The following is an 18,946-nucleotide window of genomic DNA, read 5'->3' on the forward strand; positions in this document are numbered from 1 at the left end:
GTGGTAGCTTACAAAAAAAAAGATGTAGATCAACAATATACAATATCATTTTTTAATTTTCAAAATGTAAGAAATAAACTAGCAACTGTGATAAAGAAATGGCACTGCAACAGTGAGAGTGTTTATTTGTATACAACATCAAAGTAATAAATACATTAAAAAGCAATAATGCATTCAGTTAGTGTCAAGAGTGCATTTTCATTTCTTTGTTTATTTCACATTTTGAGAATATTAAAAATTTATTTTTACATTTTCTGGCACATATTAAAGCACTACCCACCTATCAGTATCAACATTACATTTGCAGCGCTTTATGTCTGTCTGTTGAGCCACTGTGGTCCTCTCAGTTCAAAGCCTCTGACAGTCAAAGTCCCCAAAGCACATTTGGCCCGGGGCCATAATCCACATTACTACTATTGTCAAGAGACATCCAGAAAGATCTGAAACCATCAGACATCAATTTATAACAACATATATTTATCACAGATGCTAAATATTGTGCAAAACAAGTTCAACCCATTGTTTCCAGTCAGCTATTTTTGTTTGGCTAAAAATGCAGCTCAACGGAGCAGTCCGTCATTATGCAGCAGGAGATCATCTTTTAAAGAGCTGGGAATGTTGAGCTGGACTATTGTGAAGTGACACAGTGACCCTAGGTGGCGGCGGAGCGCACAACGGCAGAGGTGCTGAAGAGAGCGCAGCTGACCGCTCATCCGTCTGACCGCATCGAAGAAAGACTGATGCTCCTGAGAATACAACAAGAGTTTTTTTTAATTAGGATGAGATATTCGTTTCTGAATGAAAATGTAAACAGATCAACCACTGTTGATAAAAAAAGGCAGGGCATGACCAACCAAAATGCAAAGTAAACTTACTGTATAAAATAAAACTAATAAGACTAATACAAGATAGACAGATAGATAGATAGATAGATAGATAGATAGATAGATAGATAGATAGATAGATAGATAGATAGATAGATAGATAGATAGATAGATAGATAGATAGATGGATAGTATCTATTGATTTGTATTAGATATTGATTTGTAAATGAAGCCAAACTGAGAACTCATTATTTCTCCTGAGCTATGTTAGAGCAACCTTTGGGCATAATATTTTTGGAATGTGATATATTTTCAGAGAGACCTTTAGTAGTTCCTCTGGTATGTCCTCTAACCACTCCTCACACACTGGGATGGCCGGGTAGCAATTCAGCATAACCTCCAAAGTGGCAGGAGAGGGCAGGCAGAGTTTCAGCATCTGGGATAAACACAGGCAGATATATAAAATAAGGATTCATACCAAAGTGTAGGTAAAGTAGGTAGGACACATAACAGTCTCCGCTTACTCTAGGGGAGGGTGGCTGTGCTCCATAGTTAAGAAGAGATTTCGCCACAACCTCTGGCTGCTGGGCTGGGTAGTCTTCTATTACCTGCCAAAATACAGAGAGAAGAATTCAACCATTTGGAATAATTAAGACAGCATTTATTTGATCAAAAATACAGTAGAAACAGTAACATGGCGAAATATTATTACAATTTAAAATAACTGTTTTCTATTTGAATATTTCTGTAAAAATAATTTATTCCTGTGATGACAGCTGAATTTTCAGCATCATTACTCCAGTCTTCAGTGTCACATGATCCTTCAGAAATCATTCAGCAGAATTTCAAATTTCGTGGTGAGATGTTTCAATAAAAGGTGCTCTTAATATTTGATAAAAATCAACATCTAAAAGTAAAAACAGGATCTTGCAAAAGTCTTAACCCTCTATCCCATCATCATCCCACCTGTAACAGGCAGTCCATGGGTGTGTATCCAGCACAGTTAGCAACGTCTGCACGAGCCCCATGTTCCAGCAGCAGCTTAACTATGCGGGGGCAACAGTTTCCACAGGCGTTATGCAGGGCCGTATGCATCTTCCTCCCAGCAGTCTGTGCATCAGCCCCGGCTGCTAGCATCTTCTGGACAATACGCAGATACCGCCCTGCATCTGCATGCCTCTCCGCCCCAGCGCAGGCTGCGTTCAAGGGTGTCTCGCCCTCTTGGCTTCGAGCTGTCACGTCCCCTCCATAGGACAGAAAGAGCTCCACGTGGTCCTCCAGTCCCCTCCTGCAGGCCACGTGAAGGGGGGTGAGACCTGAGTCTCGCTGGGCCACGTTCACCAGTGCACCACCCGTCACCAAGTGCTCAGCACACCTGCAGAGCAGATAAGAGTGTGGCATTGTTACTGTGTGCCAGAGGTAAAAAATAAAAAAAGGGTTAATTTTCATTTCAACATGGTGTGACGTTATGTAGTATGAATCACCTTTTGTTGTATGGGGGAAAAAAAGCTCTGAACTCATGCCAATATCTCTTTTAGTGTTTCACAAATGAAAGACAATAATACAGGTCAAAGTGACATTTTTATTTTTTGTTAAACTAAAAAGTTTGGGATTGTGAGATGTCTTATGCCTACAAAGGCTGCATTTATTTGATCATAAATGCAGTAAACAGTAATATTGTGAATATATATTTTAATATAATTTAAAATGTAACTTATTTCTGTGTCTAAGCTGAATTTTCAGCATCATTACACCAGTCTCACATGAACCTTCAGAAATTCTGATTTCTAATTCGCTGATTTGGTGCTCAAGAAACAATTCTTATTAAGGTAAACTAAGTTTAAACTAGGTTTATGAATGCTGAAAACAGCTGGGCTGTTTATTTATTTATTTATTGTAAATAGAAAGCTCTAAAGAACAACATTTATTTGAAATGGAAACATTTGGTTACATTATAAACAGAGTTTTATAATCAATAAAAATTTAAATCATTTAAAAAACTGTTGTTTCTTGAAATAAAATAAACCTTAACTGAAATAAAATATATATTTTTAAAAACCTTCGGTAACACTTAATGGCTTTAATGCATCATAAAGGGTTAGAGTGTATAATGCATTATAATTATTCATAATGTGCGTTGTAATACATTATATATTATTGTAAACAATTATAACCAAATTTAAAATGCATAGTGTAACAATGAATTGATAAGTGTTTTAATGTATTAACTGTGGTTACAATTATTCATGAGATTGTACAATGCATTATAAGGTGCATTACAAGGCATAATTATTGCATTAAAACCACTTTTATAATGCTTTATACATACTTTAAGTAAACTTTTCACCTAGTTGCCAAGGCAACATTTTAGTTAAATTTGATGTACTAAAATAACTCAAACTGAAATTAAAATTAACTTAATAATTAAATATATAGATACATTTAAAAAAAAATAGTATGAATGGCAAAAACAAAATTACTTAAACTTTAACTAAAATTACTATTAAAAAAAAGAAAACTAAAATAGCACTGATTATAAATGTCTTATAAACTGTCACTTCTGAACAATTTAATGCATATTTGCTAAATAAAAAAATCTTACTGACCCCTAACCTACTTTGAAAGATTTTGACTTTACTTGTGAGACATTTGGGCCATGTTCTTTACTTATTAATTTTGTTTGTTTGTTTTATTTGTTTATCTGACTGTGTGGAGGCCAACTCACTGATATGTTTCTGCTGCATTACAGAGGTGCAACGGGGCATTGCCGTCTACAGCAAGCAGGTCTGGATCAGCCCCGTGGTCTAGGAGCAGGCGCACACAGATGTGATGGCCTCCAGAACAGGCATCGTGTAAAGCTGCACGGCCGCCTGGGTCTGCATCCACCTCTGCTCCCCTAAACAGCAGCTCCTCGACGCAGCCGGAGTGCCCCCTGCTGGCAGCCAGACGCAGTGCCGACGTCTGCTTTACCTTTGAGGTTAGAGTCCACATTCCTGTAAAAGAATGAGAGGAGAGAATTCACCCAAATACACCTAAACGCATATGTTTGTTTGTGTGTGTGTGTGTGTGTGTGTGGTGGTGTGTCCTACCCATTTCCGGGGCCCACACCGTCTCCTCATGTACGGTCTCCATCAGTGCATTCACCATGCCTGGGTCTTTGAGGACGGCATACACTCTCTTCATATCTCCACACATAAAGATGTTATGGATGGCTGGGTCTCTGCACTGTATTTGGGGTGGTGGAGCACGTACTGTCTGGATCCTCTCGTTTCCATGTCGGAGTCTGGGGGCGGCAGGTAACGGACGTCTTGTCATAGCCCTCCTGTGTGCCAGTGCCCGCCTGGCGTCCTCCCAGTCCTGCAGCTCCTGCTCCAGCCTTAAGGAGCGCAGAGAGGCAGAAGTGAAGGCAAAGGTGTCCCGGGACATCCCAACAAAAGCTTTTGTATTTAGAAGTGTACTAGAGTTGTACGCCTAGAACAAAAGGTATTGGCACAGAAATTGTGGCCTTGTGCTGTAAGAGTGTTAGTAAAGCAGCATTGCTCGATAGGCATAAGCTTTTCCAATCAGCCATAGGAACACAGTTGAGTAAGTAAAACTCCTACCCAGCAAGTTTTGCTTCCGAGTTTAAGGAACAGACTAATAAATCACATTAATAGCATGCAATAATAACACAGTGTATATGCTCTAAAGATAAGGTCTTCCTACCTTGAACGCTCTTCAAGTTTCTCCTTTTCTGGCAATACTTCAATAATCAAGATAAATTTGCTTAAAACATTTGTTTGGTATTTATAACAGGCAATGCTCGAAATATTAGCTATTTCTGTTAATAAAACGACCGCATATCCCTTCGAGAACGGAGCTGCCTGTCACAAGATATTGTTGACCTGACACATGTTGGAGCTCTGAGTATTAATAGACTAGAACGTGAGCAAATATGTTCCTGCACTAGCACGATATCGCCTGTAGATGGCGCGTCAAAATGTTTTTTTGCCATATCACTTGTCCTGTGTAAAATTCAAAACAAAACATTACTTACTGGCCAGATGTCATGGTTCTTGAAAATTCAGTACTCAATCACTGCAAACTATTTTATGCATTCACCAGAATAATACTTATTATTATAACTGTATTAAATTTGTTATATCTGAATAAACTTATTTAAAACAGTTATGTTTTTGAGGTTTTTTTTAAAACGCTGTGGTGCCTTTTGTACCTTTTGTTTTGTAAGGTTTATATATTCATAAGAAACTATTAAACTTCTAAAAGTAGTAGCATGAATAATATCTCAGGATGTGCAAAAAACGTAATTTTACTTTATTATGAGAAAGACTTTGTATGTTGCTGACACATTTTCTTTTTTTATCGACCTAAATGGACATAAACGCTTTTTTTTATAAAGGCTGAGGGTTTTTAAAGGGCAAAATAAGACATGACATGGGACATAAATAATTTATAAAAATAGATAAGAAAATAAATAATAGGAAAAAATAATACAATAAATAATAAATAACGAACACATTAGGCGCACGACTTTTACTCATGATTTCCCAGTTTGCATGCAGCTCAAGTCATGAAAACTTGGAAAGTGGCTCAGTCTCACAATTTCTTATCGTCTGCGTTCTTACTTTCACTTTTATTTCTCATGTAGCCTAAACGACGCCAGGCACGAAATAACGAAATTAATTTTTAGGAAAACGGGGAAATCCTCTATTTTAAAGGAGAACAGAGCGACGAAGTGTTGATATCGATACACACAGGTGAAAAAAAATACATTACATAACGTTAATCATCTTAAAAAACGACAGTGTAACTGAGACTCTTCTCACGAACTCTGTTGTTAGTTACACTTCCTGTGTGCTCGAGCTCCGTACACAAACGGTCGGTGGACAGGACAACGACTTTTACGTACTTTTGGTTATTATAATGAGGAAGGTAGTAACTGACAAAGCTGGAAAAGTTATTTCGATATTTATCTGCTCAAATGGCTTGTTTGGTGACGCATTAATAATCATAGCGCCCTTCTCCACTTGTGTTTACTCAAAATCAGTGTTTATAGGTGGCAGCCCTGAAGGATGGCAGAGGAAGGCCGCACGGTGTGCGTTCACGGTTTACCAACAGACGTGGATCACGAACGGCTCCGGGACAAACTACTGATTCACTTCCTACGCCAGAGGAACGGAGGAGGAGAGGTCACGGCCGTCACTATCATCGCGCGGACACCTCCGCGTGCCCTCATCACATTTGAGGAGAGCACAGGTCTGTACATGACTGATGATGGCTGCTGTTACACAGCAGAGTAAATGCTGTCAGTAGATGGATACATGGATATTGGTGAAATAGCGAAGGAAAAGTGGGGTGAACTGTGCCACTTTACAACCTAAGTTGTCCTCTAAATATTAACACAAATAGTTGTGTTTGCAAAACAAATGTAATTTAAAGTTGAACGTCCAACAAGTTAAATATTTTCATTTCGCTCTTCCATCTCTTTTATTTATTTGTCTGTTTGTTTGTTTGAACCATAACTTATTGTAGGGAAAAATTTTCTTCAGGTATCGAACTGAACAGTTGATTTATTTAAGCAATGAAATAGTCCACATTATACAGGGTTGCTACGTCAGAAATATATTAAAGGGGTCATCGGATGCCCATTTTCCACAAGTTGATATGATTATTTAGGGTCTTAAAGGGGGGGGTGCAATGCTGTTTCATGCATTCAGAGTTGTTTACGCTGTAAAAGAGTTGGATTCTCATGCTAAGCATGGACAAAGTTTCAAAAAACAATTTGGACGTATTTCTGTGCCAAAAATCTTACTTCCGGGTTCGTACAAGTTTTGGAGAGTTTTTTTTTTCGATCGTGGCTCTTCATGACGTAGACGAGGGTGGAACTCCTTATATGGGCATTTCTCCCGGAAGAACGCGCCCGCGCACGCATCGACCAGAGCAAGGGCGAGAGATCGCGCCCATCAACAGCGCTTCATCTGGCGGCAGCGCTGCACAGGGCTTGCTCTGGAAGAATGTCTCCAAAGAAGTGTGTTTTTGGTTGTAAGGGAAAGATAACTTTGTTCAGCTTCATAAAGAACCCAGTGTTATGTAAACAGTGGATGCAGTTTGTTTTTCCGGGGCAGCAACGGAGTTTCACACGTGTGTTTGTTGACGAATGTTTTATAAACAAGGTCCAGTTCGACGCTGGATTTGCACATCGTTTTAAACTGAAAGATGGAGCGGTCCCAGCTATAAAAGATCCCGGTCATGATTCAGAACTGCAGACGGTAAGTGAAACGGCATCAAATGTCTGTTTTGTTGGCATTCGGCGCCCAAGTGCTCATCACTCTTTAGCTCCGCCCACGGCGCGCCTCTAGGACCTCGGCTTTTTCCGGAGAGAATCGTAAAGCTGTACCTTTCTTTTATAAATATTACAAAACTAAAGACTTTTTGGAGATATGAAGGATACAGTACTACTCTATAGGTACTCAAGATTAACATGATATTGGGTGAAACTGTGTGTGTTATGCCCCCTTTAATGAAAAGTCTACAACATACTTTGGTTAAAATTTCTCAATGGTAGTATAAGGCCCCGATCACACCAAACGTGTTTTTTACGTCTTTTTTAGGGCACTGCACTGCCTTTTTTTTGGTGAATTTTAAAAAAGAGCAGTGCACTGCGTTTTTTTATGTTGCTAGGCAACCACCAAATAAGCTGTCCTGTCAGTCTAATCAAAGGGTTATAGCGCGAGCGCTCTAAAATCTTTGGTTTTTGCTGTTAAGTAAACTGTCATATTAACAGTAATCCTAAAAAATACTGCTCCGGGTAACCCGCGACAGACACCAAACGTTTCTCCTCCATCTTAGCAGTCTCCGGACTTTCTAAGCAATGGTAAACTTCCGTCATCACAACGGAAGGCCCGCCTCTCCGTTCATTCAATTGGACAATGGAAAAAACGTGAATGACATCGGGCGCTTTTTCCGAGATGGTCCTCACTGCAGAACACAATCAACTCCTCCCACCTTACATATACCTAAACCTACCCGTCTCCACCCCCTGATCCCTAAACCCATCCATCTCAACCCCCAAGATGTGGATCCAACCACGCCCCCTGGATCTTGTGTTCTGCAGTGAGGGGCTACTGCTTTTTCCACTCAGAGTTGCTTTTTTTTCAACTTCAGGTGCTCAGAGCGCTCCTGCAAAAACGCGAGGTGCACAGGGCGCATAAACAGCGAGCATAACGCTCACAGAACGCTCACCTAAGGGGTTATGATTTATGATCCACTGGGTGGATTTTTATCATCATGGTGTTTGTGTACACGCACTGCCAAGACACATTTTAGTTCAAACACCATGTAAAAGTGAATTTTGTATCCAATGACCCCTCTAAGGGTTGTATCTAGCCTACATTACCTTAATTTACATGCATCAATTAAGAATTTATGGCTATTCATAACCAAAACAATTTACATGGTTTTATCCATCTTTTTCTTCAACACGGAAGTAAGCGAGTATGTGCGAGTCTTACTTGACAGTTGACAGTTCATCAACTGCTATAGGAAAATAACGAGAAGAATAACAACATGCAGTAAATGGTAAAACTGTTTGCGCTACAAACCAGTGTGTTCATAATTAAGATAATACATCACAATAATATGTTAAGACACACCCATTTTCAATATCGAGCCGCAAAGCAAGCTGTTTTGTACAGCTAAAAATAGCTGGACACGCATAGACCCATAGAATTTACAAATGGCCGTGTCCGCTCTTACAGGAAGAAAAAGGTGGATAAACTGAAAATGTACAACATTTTATGAGACCGTATATAATTTAGTAACTGTATATGTTTGCATTGCTATTTACTTAGGTATTTTTACTTTTTAGCATAAAATGTTGACCAAACTTACCCCACTTTTTATATTTCTGGTGCATACATTGAATTTCAATGCATGTAAATGTGAATGTCATTGCCAAAGTAGCTGGTAGTTGGAAAAAATCCAAGATGCACTGATTGGCAGCCAAACGGCTGGCATATACTTAATGAAATCACTGGCTCTTGCAAGCCGATTAGTCTGCCAAGGCAACATTTTAGTTGTGTTGTCAGTTTGCTGATAAAGTGTATGTGTGGGGGGTGGCCAGGTTGTGCCACCCCGTGTATTCTTTATGTCCTGTCAAACTTGATTAAAAGTGAATGAGTTTTCACTGTGCTTGTGTGTGTGTATCTTGCAGCAGAGTCAGATAAGTGAGAATCAGTGTCTTTGGTGAGACAGAGAGAAAACGACAATTTATACTTTTATTGATCAGACATTATGAAAAATTAACTTACATCTGTGTGTGCAAAAAAATCTTATTTTAATGTGTAAACTGCTGAGCAAGTCTTTGCCTCTCAAATGAGATTGATCCTCTCTTTCTGGTTTTATTTAGTGGTCCAGAGCGTACTTCGTCATCATCCTCACATTTTACTGCTAGATGGCATAAAATATGAACTCACCCTGAGTCTACCAAGACAAGAGTCCCAGAGTCTAAATAAGGTTTGCTGACCTTTATAAGCATTGCATTTGACAGCTTTTTAAAAAAAAAAATACAAATTCCATTTCCCAATCGTATCTAGTCTAGTATTCATTTTGTTTTGACACAGTCACAAAGTTTATGTTTTTGCGCTCCTTTAGGTGATCCTCGATATGACTGTGACTATAGATTGCAGTCAGCTTCCTCGCGGTGCAGAGACTCTGAATGTACTGCGCAGTGAGTTTCCTGGTCTACGTATGCAACTTGGCTTATTGCAGGACACGTGCACCTTGCAAGGCAACTACTCTGATTTTCAAGGCGCCTTTCCTTATATGCAGACGTTATTTAATAATCACCTTTCAAAAGCCGAATATCCTAATTTTAGTGGAGACCGAGGTCAAAGTCTTGAGAAGAGGGAAGACCTTGCAAGTGTAAAGAAATGGGCCAGCTTTGCATCCCGGTCTTCAGGAGATATCAGCTCTATATCCATGGCAGGTTTAGGACATGTGCACTACGGACGGCAAGACAGCAATGAAGCCCTCACTGAACGCATTACTCGGACTAAGAAAAGCAAAATGGAGGAGGGGGCAGAGTGCAGGAAAGATGAAGATAATTTGGAGGATCTTTCGATCATCATGGAAGCTGATGTGTTTGGGTACCTGCAAAGCATTAAGGAGTACAAGCAAATACTGCAACTTCATGGAGTGCAAGTGGTTCACCTTACATCCGAGGGGGTCACCACCCTGTACCTACAGTCAGAGGTCCCAACCGGGTTAGGGGTTAAACAGAGCATGCGTCAAGCCCATAAGGAGCTCAGGCAGCTTTATCAACAGTTAGAGGGTTGTCTGAGAAAAGACCAGATTAAAAAGGGTGCTCTTTACATGCCAGACGGACTGAATTCCGCATTAAAAAAGGTGCAGTTAGTACTGCCTAATGTTCTGCTTAGCTATGACCAGGACAGCATTTATATAGTTGGAGAAAAAAGGGAGGTGTCTCAGGCCAAACAAATGCTACTGCTTGGGGGGGAGGAAGACGTGAGGCGGAACTTGACGGAAATGCCAGCATCCTCTTCCAGTTCTCCATCAGCATCCCTTGAATCCTTGGAGAGAGAGCAACAGGTTAAGAGAAAAAGTGAAGTACACACTCCAGTGCCCCCTAAGCTGATTGGTTCTCGCACTGAACGAAAAGGGGACGTTGGGAATACAAAAGAATACAAACTAGCGGCTCGGTTTAAAAGCTCTGGGCTAGGAGAGATGGGTGGAGACATAAAGAGTCTCACAACTAAAATGGACATGCTAATGTTAGACCCAACACCACCCATAAGGCCTTCGCTTGGCACTGCAGGCGTACTCAGTAATGAACTGACAGGGGAAGGAACTGAAACATTCAGGATGACAAGTCCAAGCTGTACAGGAGAGGATGTCCTGTTTAAAAACCAAGACACGCTATCTGGGAATACATTTGGTGGAACCACCTTCAACACATCCAAGGCCAAACCAGCTACTGCAGCTGGACTCACTTCAACATTGACCACAGGAGTCAAAGTTTCAGTGAACACAAGTGTGAATGCCCTATCAGCCAGTAATACTGAAGTGAAGACAGCTGCTCCCTCCTCAACGTCACTGCCCACTTCCAAATCCCCCTTAAGGAGAGCCAATAGTTTCTCAGGTCGGCCACACCTAAAAGATCAGGTGAAAAATAACCAGATTACAGCTAAGCCAATGATTAGCACACATGCTTATCAAAGAGCAAGATCCAATAGCCTCAGTGGTGGAAATTCCTTCAGTCCGATTCCTTCAGTGGAAGCAGAACTAACTGTGTCTTGTGTAATGTGGATGTACATGAAGGAGGCCTATGGCAACCAACTGGATGCTATGAAATCTGGCTTAGAAATGACTGAGAAACAAGCAGGCAAAAGTGAGACGAGCGTGACACTCAAGGGAACAGATTCATCGAAGGTTGGAGAAAGTCATCGGCAGCTTCAGAATCTAGTGGCTATGGTAGCCAGCGACTTTTGCTTTCAGGAGTTGAGTTTGACAGAGCTTGGTGTGGTTGAAAAAGATAAACTGTTTGAAACCTGCTGCTTGAATGTGCGGTCACGTTTTCGCAAGGTCATCTTGCACAACATGAGGAACAGCATTTACTTGCTTGGCCCAAAATTGCTCTGCTCTCAAGCCAGTGATATATTTAAGGACATATATCCTGGGCAGAAGTCTCCTTCCTTACCACAGATGAAGACCTTGCAGGAGGGTGTAGATCAAGGAGCAGCCATGTCTTCTTTGAGCATACGGTCATCAAAAGCGGATCACTCTAAGTCTGATCAAAGTCTGAAGGAATTTCCTTTTCAGGATACAAGTCAATTGGCTCAGTCTAATAGCAGCCATAAGAGTGAAGGACAATCAACCAAACCGAAATCGGCTACATTGGAAAGGTTGGAAAACTCTAGATCTACTAAGGATGAATTAAGCAAGACAAACTCACAAAGCCAATTTACTTATGCCAGAGAAGACGCAACAAGACAAAAAAATTATGGGCCAACTTCTTTACCACTTGAAGCATACAAAAAACAAGATACCTCAATGACCTTGAAACAGACCAACCTGCTGTCATATATTGTTTCAGAACAATGCTTGTGTGGAGCAAATAATGCAAATGTGAAACGGACCACCTGTGGTATCATCCTTTGCTCTGACTGCCTACAACTGCATAAATACTGCCGAGTGTGTGGAAAAGAAGAGATGATCTCTGAGAAGAAGGTTCTGGGGGATCCGGTTCAAAGTTGTAGCTCAAAAGATACACAACAGGAACATCAGACTCAAGAGCAGCATTCACGACAAGAGGACAGCAAAGAACATAAGGGCATCCAAGGCACTATGACATGTGTGGAGTTGACTTTGAGTCTTCCAGGCTATAACAAATACACAACGGTCAAGATCACATACTGCATACCTGATGGCATACAAGGGGTATTAGTTTTGTGTATTATATCTTAGCTTATTAAGTAAAGCATTGTAGACATATAGCTTACAATTGTGCAAAATATATTATAATATCAGTTATATAATATAATATTACCTTTTAATTTCTGTGCCTTACGCATCTCTTCTAGGATAAGGATCCCTGTCCTGGGTCACCATTCGAGGGTGGTCAATTTGTGGCTTATCTGCCACTCAACCCAAAGGGACGGAGTTTATTGCCTTGCCTGGAAAAGGCATTTAATCAAGGCCTAACATTTACTGTTAGCTCAAGCAAGAAGGCTGGTGGTGATGCAAAAGTAACCTGGGGCAGGATCCCCCACAAGACCAGGGTGGATGGAGGAAAGAGTGGGTGAGTCCAGATGCTAAGCTGAACAGACACTAAGCTTGCAACGATAATTATACCATGGCTGGTGGCATAGACATGTTGATGAGTGATTTCTATGATTTTAGAGATTACTAATTATCTTATTACTTATGATTTCCTAATATAATTTTAGCAAGGATGTGTTGGTGCTTAACCACAGGGGTGTTTGCCCCAACTTAGTGTCTACAAACTAGGATCTCTTTTGTAGTAGAGAGTAGCCATTTTTATTATTAGGTAACAATCTGTTACATGACTGTGTCAGGATATCCATGGCATGGTTAAAACATTAGCTGTCACTCAGACATTGCCAGTTGAGGTTTCGTGCTTTTTTTTAAATTCCAGTTACATTTTTGAATTTATATTAAGTTTGCAAAAGGGAATCCGAATTGTAATTTAAATTTGAGTTGAATTAACGTACATTTTAGCTGACCTTTAACTGACTATAATAAATGTTTATTTTGTGCTAAGTATACTACAAATACATTAACATATTTATGTGCTTGATAAAAATACCTCGCAATTGTACTTTTAGTATACTAAACTGTTATACTTGGTGTCTGCTAAATTGGAACAACTAATTATGTACTTAATGCACTTTAATTGTGCTCCAACTAAAGATATACTGAAATATATTTGATTGTACACTTTAAATATCTTGCATTTAAAGACTGATATTATGCAGAGATCATACAGTCCTTATTAATAGTGATATTAAAACATGTTAGCCATAATATTAAGAAATTTGCATTGTGCAATAAAGAGATACTTCAAAATTTTCATTATAATTTTGTATCAGTGAGTCTTGAGCGATATGTCACTAAATAGGTTAATGGATTTGTAGTATAGTTAGTATGATATACATGTATTTTAAATAAATGATGGCATAGGTTTTTTTACTAGGGAAAACCTTGTAAGAAAGTTTTAAAAAATGTTTAAAAAACTGTAGGCCTGAAAGATAAATCAACATTTAGTATATTTATTATATTTAATAAATGTGGACTGGGAGAATGAACGCTTAATTTCTCAGAATGCGTTAATTTGACATTTAAAATATCCAATTCAACTTTTTGTGTGAATGTGAAATATTTGTTTGTGTGCAACAGTGGATATCCAGACTCGACATACCTTACTCACTTGTGTGAGGCACTGGTGGCTCGTGGGATTGATGGAGTACCTGCAATTAGTCAAGAGCAAGCCAAATCCTGACCGTGAGAATAACATTAAAACATAAAAACCACAAATAATTAGTAAACTCTGCATACTTCTTTTTATATATTTCCTTCCTAGAAATGTAAATCAAGTAACAATCAATGTAAATAATCTAAATATAATACTGATTGTAAAAGACTACTTAATCTTTTTATTTGAATGTTTATGCACTATTCCTGTTAACAGTTATTGTTGTTGTTTTTGTACTTTTATACTCATTTTAGAGTGCCATTTTCATTCTATAATCATGTTTTAATCTGCATCAGTAATGCTCAACATAATGCTCTGTATATTCTGAATCAGTTGAGTATGCTTTTAATTGAACAATGATCTCGTTTTAGAGGTTGTGTTTGTTAGTCACTTTGTAATTAAATTCAACACTCCAGCAAATCTCTGATCTGTCAAACTGTTTCACCTACTCTGGCTTTTATAAGTGGTATGAATATTGAATCTGTGTATTATTTTGTTGTAAAACCGTAAGGAAGGTGCATCATAATATGTAATAGATTTTGAATAAGCATGGCTCGCTAGAATTTTTATTTTTGTTTTTTTTTGTAAAACATGCGATCACAATGCTAGGGCATTATGGGTAATGCAAAAGTGTTAATTCGATTTTAGGGTTATTATGGCATTGTAAGTTTTCAAAGGTGCACTGAATACTCAATGGTTATCTATTCTGAACTCTTGTCTAATATTACCTTCTTCATTTTTGAATAACCCTGCTTAATGATATGGCTCATATGTCTGTAGGCTAAATAAAATTCATTCCAGTAAAATGAGTTTTTACTGTGCATTATACCGTATACACATGAATCTTATCAATAGTTTCCTTGTTCCTTCTTTTCACTGTACAAAAACAAGTACAGCAACATTCCTGTGCTTTTTCCTAATGTGTCAAAAGAGGCTGGAGATTCTCTCAATCATTAGCAGCTCAGCTCTGATTGGAGAGAATTTCCTACTACTTGTTTCACTTCTGTTTCAGTTTTTTATAACCCTTTATGTGTCGGTAAGTTGTTATTTTAGCATGTGTGTTTGGCTCAGTGTTATTTTTTTTTTTAGGATTACTGATAAACTAATGTACTTTGATTTGTATTAGTTATCTATTTTGTAGTAATGTTGTCATTTTATGAGTTTTTTATTATGTCTATATAGGCTTTTAGTTGTTATAAGTATAAGTTTTAGTTGTATTTAATTTGAGTTATTTCAGTACTTCAACATACAAAATGGAAATGAAATACCGGTAAAAAAAAAATATATATATATATATTGAATGTATTTATATATATTTGTATATGTATGTGTGTGTGGCTGTACATACACATATGTAGTTGTTTTTTGGTGTTTGGCTTAGTGTTATGTTAGAATCCTTATTATACTCATACCTTTTTTTTATTTTAATATTTTTTTGTTTTCATTTAAACGTTTAGTTTTGAAATGTTGTATGCATTTGTCATTTTTATTTAATTTCTTTTATTTTCTTAAATGTGTGTGTGTGTGTGTGTATATGTATATGTGTATATATGTATATATGTATATGTGTATATATTATATATATATATTAGGATTTATAGAGTTTTAGCATTTAGTTTTAATTACTTTTTCTTATCTGTAAGTCACTGTGGATAGAAGCGTCTGCTAAATGAGTAAAAGTAAAGTAAAAGCTCTGCAGACTGTCTGGACCTTCTCCAGGATGAACACTACTGTACGGCCTGCATCAGGCAGAACTGGGGTCAACAAGAAGACCTGGGGCCTCATTTATAAAATGTTGCGTATAGACCGTCCTAAATTTGTTTTAAGATCATTTCTCAAAAGTGCATAAGTGCGATTCAGAGAAAACGAACGTGCGCACAAAAACACGTGCGTACGCCTCTCTTCCAGATGTGACATTTATAAATCGCAAATGATCTTGAAATTGTGTGCAGCTGACTGGTGTCTTTCCGCCTTGTAAACACCCCCTAATTAATATCATTACCATATAAAAGAGCACACGCCAATATCTGACTTTCTATGCTTGAGAATGACAAGCACAAAGAGAAAAAAAAAAACCTTTACTGAGTCTGAAATTGAGGTCCTGCTGGCGGAGGTAGAGGTTCGTGCGGGGACGCTTTTTATTTAGCCTAATAATGTGTAATTATTCTGTGGACAAACAATGTGTGTGTGCTTATATCTTTTCTATTGACTTATCAAAATTACCACTTCTAGAAACAACAGAAATAATAATAATAATAATTATAAAACCATTAGGTTTCCAAAAGTAAGAATAAACTACGAATTCAAGTACAATTTTCAGTCATCTTATAAAAAGTGAGCCATCCTACTTTTAAAATCACTTGCTATGACAACTAATAAAAAGTTTAGTATCGCAAAATTCTTGCAAAACTTAAAAAAATATTATTGAAAGATAAGACGTTTCATATCATAAAATAAATTATTACTCGATTATGGTCTCCGGTCTGAATAAACCTGCATGTGATTTGGCATTTGTTCATATTTACACAGTTTACTAATGCTGCTCAATTGTGCCATTAATGTACTGACACAAAAATATATAGTGTATTTTATACAAATATAACTGATGTAAATGACAAAAACAAAGTTGAAGGCTGATGTCTCTATTCATTTTCACAAAAGCAAAGCAGCAGATGTTATAAATAAAAACGGTTAACAATGTTATTGAATAGAATAGGCTATATTAAAACCATTATTGCATGACATAGGCCTATTCTTATAGGCTACACAGACAAAACCGTCGGAGACGAGTTTATGCATTTTTTTTCTATTTTACGCATTAGTAGTAAAACAAGACTTTGCAAGTATTGACCAAATAAATGCAGCTGCAGTGAGCATAAGATATTTTTTGAAAGAAATGTTTTATGCTCACCCCAGCTATCTATCGGTCTATCTTGCAAGCACAAGAACAAGGATGACAACTGTTAAAGCAGCTCAAAAATAAATTAGTTTAGATTCCCCCCCCCAACATTTATTTCATTTAAAAAGAGAAAAACACTGATTTTTTTTTGTAGTTTTAATGACTTTTCTACTCTAAAATGTGGGTGGGAAAAAAAGAATAGGTATGTCAAAAGTTTTGGCTGTTAGCGAATTTTCTCAGGGCAAAGCAATGAAAAAACACTTTGTTGACAGGGTTGAACCTGTCAAACAGGTTACTGTACTCTAAACACACCTGTTCCTTTTTCCTTCTCTTGCACTCACTTGCTCGGTATGGAACTTGATTACGTAGCTTACTGTGTAGAGAGAGAACACTGAATTTATTACAGCTAATTATTAGTTAAGATAACTCTGTGAAATGGCAGAGGAGTGTTTTGAAGACCTCGAGCCGTTCAACTGTCCCATCTGTCTGGACGCACTCCAGGATCCAGTGACGATTCCCTGCGGACACAACTACTGCATGAGCTGTGTTAAAGACTACTGGGATAAAAATGGCAGCAAAGACACTGGTTACAGTTGCCCTCAGTGCAGGAAGACCTTCTCGCCTCGACCTGTCCTCAACAAAAACACTATGTTTGCAGAAGTGGTGGAGCGGTTTAAAAACACAGGCCTTCAGGATCCTCCACCTACACGTTATGACGGACCTGGACACACGGAGAGAGAAATCTGCACAGCAAAAAAATCCAAAAACGTCAAGATGTGTCCAGAAAGTGAGGATTTGTGCTGCAGGGCCCACCTGAGATATCGTAACAATGGCTATCTCAGAGAAAAGCACACAGTTATCGTTGTAAGCGGGGAACCCAAAGGAAATATTTGTTTGCGGCACAACAGGCTATTGGAGTTTTCTTGTGGGACAGACCAACGGTTCATCTGCCCACGGTGTCTTAATGAAGCCCACCAAGGACATGAAGCGTTTTCATTGGCACCTCAGAAGACGCAAACACTAGAGTGCAGTACGACTCTAGAGAAACGAGAGCACAGGAGTAAAGACAAAACAACTGGACAATGTAAAAGGAGAAGTCATGGCTCTAGGCATAGACACAGGAGCGGACAGACCCGGGGCTCACATGCTAAAAGAGGGCATCAAACACACCGGCATAAAAGTAGTAAACACAGAGGTAATTCGCATGAGCACAGTCATGAGGCTGGACACCGAAAGAGACGACTGGGAATCATGGTCATGACAGGACCTGGCACTAGAAGAACCTCTGCGGATAATGTTAAAGCAGTCTGAACCTTGATTTTGTGTACAGCGTTACAAGTGCCATGTTGCTTTCTAGAAGAATGTTGCTTTTGCTAGATTCAGGCATCTACAGAAAGCTCGCGTCATTTCTTTTGAGAGTCAGCAATCCATTTCTGGATGCTTTTTAATGTTCATTCTATTGTATTACTGAATTATTAATTAGCATGATTGTTTGATGTTGTTTGTTGTTCTCAATTCAGTGTTGGGTGTAACTAACACATCTAAAATAACTTGTACACTTGGATCACATTTGTTATATTGAAAACAACCTGTTTTGAAGAGTTATGATGTTTCCGGATTGTTGTATCAAGAGTTTTTTTTGCACATGTATAAGGGATGTTTTTCTTTGCAGCTGTTTAATTAAGGAAACTTCCATTATTGTTTCCTGGCCTGGAAATTTGATTTATTTGAATTAATTTTTTGGTTTTTAAATTAAATAGCTTTAAATAGAACGTCTTAACATCCCTAAAACATTCAAATCAGAAGGAAAATGACATAATATATTAATTCTTGTTGTGGCTAAATTTACTGTGGTTTGTTTAAAAACAAGTAAAAACACTTGTGACAACAGGTACGAAAAAGCTACTTGTTTTCCATGTAAATTAAGTTCTTACCACATCAGTAAATAGGAAAATTATTATTTTTTTGGTTACACCTGTACCTCAATTGTTCTTAGATTTACCTTAAAGTAAATGTATCTGGTTTTAAGAATTTTTAGATAACCATAGTGAAAGGCTAGGCAAATATACCAAGTAATAAATAGTTTGCAGTGCACACATATCTTGTGTATTTTCCCCTCAACAGTTATTGTAATATGGTCACACTGGAAAACTTAAACATAAATATTAAACTACCCAGTGAGAACATGTGTTGTAAATGACAGAACATTGG

The 18,946-nt window shown here is 38.2% G+C and overlaps 3 protein-coding genes across 9 annotated transcripts; 2 read left to right on the forward strand and 1 right to left on the reverse strand.

Moving 5' to 3' along the window:
- Positions 1 to 191: 191 nt before the first annotated feature.
- Positions 192 to 12,457, reverse strand: LOC107566969 (ankyrin repeat and SOCS box protein 16-like). Of its 6 annotated transcripts, none has more exons than XM_016252578.1 (7): positions 12,391 to 12,457; positions 3,914 to 4,200; positions 3,550 to 3,817; positions 1,791 to 2,199; positions 1,349 to 1,432; positions 1,147 to 1,260; positions 192 to 746 (listed from the first exon to the last, which is right to left on the reverse strand). In XM_016252578.1, the coding sequence occupies exons 2-7, from the start codon at positions 4,137 to 4,139 to the stop codon at positions 561 to 563; spliced, it is 1,287 nt and encodes a 428-aa protein (XP_016108064.1). In that variant the 5' UTR covers positions 4,140 to 4,200; positions 12,391 to 12,457; the 3' UTR covers positions 192 to 560. The 6 variants fall into 6 exon arrangements, with proteins under 6 accessions (XP_016108064.1, XP_016108057.1, XP_016108048.1 ...); XM_016252571.1 differs by lacking the exon at positions 12,391 to 12,457 and adding an exon at positions 5,937 to 5,995; XM_016252562.1 differs by lacking the exon at positions 12,391 to 12,457 and adding an exon at positions 5,917 to 5,977.
- LOC107566955 (uncharacterized) lies at positions 5,318 to 14,660 on the forward strand. Of its 2 annotated transcripts, none has more exons than XM_016252538.1 (6): positions 5,318 to 5,581; positions 5,872 to 6,080; positions 9,232 to 9,338; positions 9,477 to 12,281; positions 12,425 to 12,642; positions 13,761 to 14,660. In XM_016252538.1, the coding sequence occupies exons 2-6, from the start codon at positions 5,897 to 5,899 to the stop codon at positions 13,861 to 13,863; spliced, it is 3,417 nt and encodes a 1,138-aa protein (XP_016108024.1). In that variant the 5' UTR covers positions 5,318 to 5,581; positions 5,872 to 5,896; the 3' UTR covers positions 13,864 to 14,660. The 2 variants fall into 2 exon arrangements, with proteins under 2 accessions (XP_016108024.1, XP_016108016.1); XM_016252530.1 differs by having other exon boundaries at positions 5,319 to 5,756.
- A 2,259-nt stretch (positions 14,661 to 16,919) lies between these two features.
- Positions 16,920 to 18,574, forward strand: LOC107567009 (E3 ubiquitin/ISG15 ligase TRIM25). Its single transcript, XM_016252592.1, has one exon. It carries the CDS (start codon positions 17,171 to 17,173, stop codon positions 18,044 to 18,046), a length of 876 nt encoding a protein of 291 aa, XP_016108078.1. The 5' UTR covers positions 16,920 to 17,170; the 3' UTR covers positions 18,047 to 18,574.
- The last annotated feature ends 372 nt before the right edge of the window (positions 18,575 to 18,946 follow it).

This window comes from Sinocyclocheilus grahami, unplaced genomic scaffold (assembly GCF_001515645.1).
Source record: "Sinocyclocheilus grahami isolate Dianchi unplaced genomic scaffold, SAMN03320097.WGS_v1.1 scaffold27.1, whole genome shotgun sequence".
Classification (NCBI taxonomy): domain Eukaryota; kingdom Metazoa; phylum Chordata; class Actinopteri; order Cypriniformes; family Cyprinidae; genus Sinocyclocheilus; species Sinocyclocheilus grahami.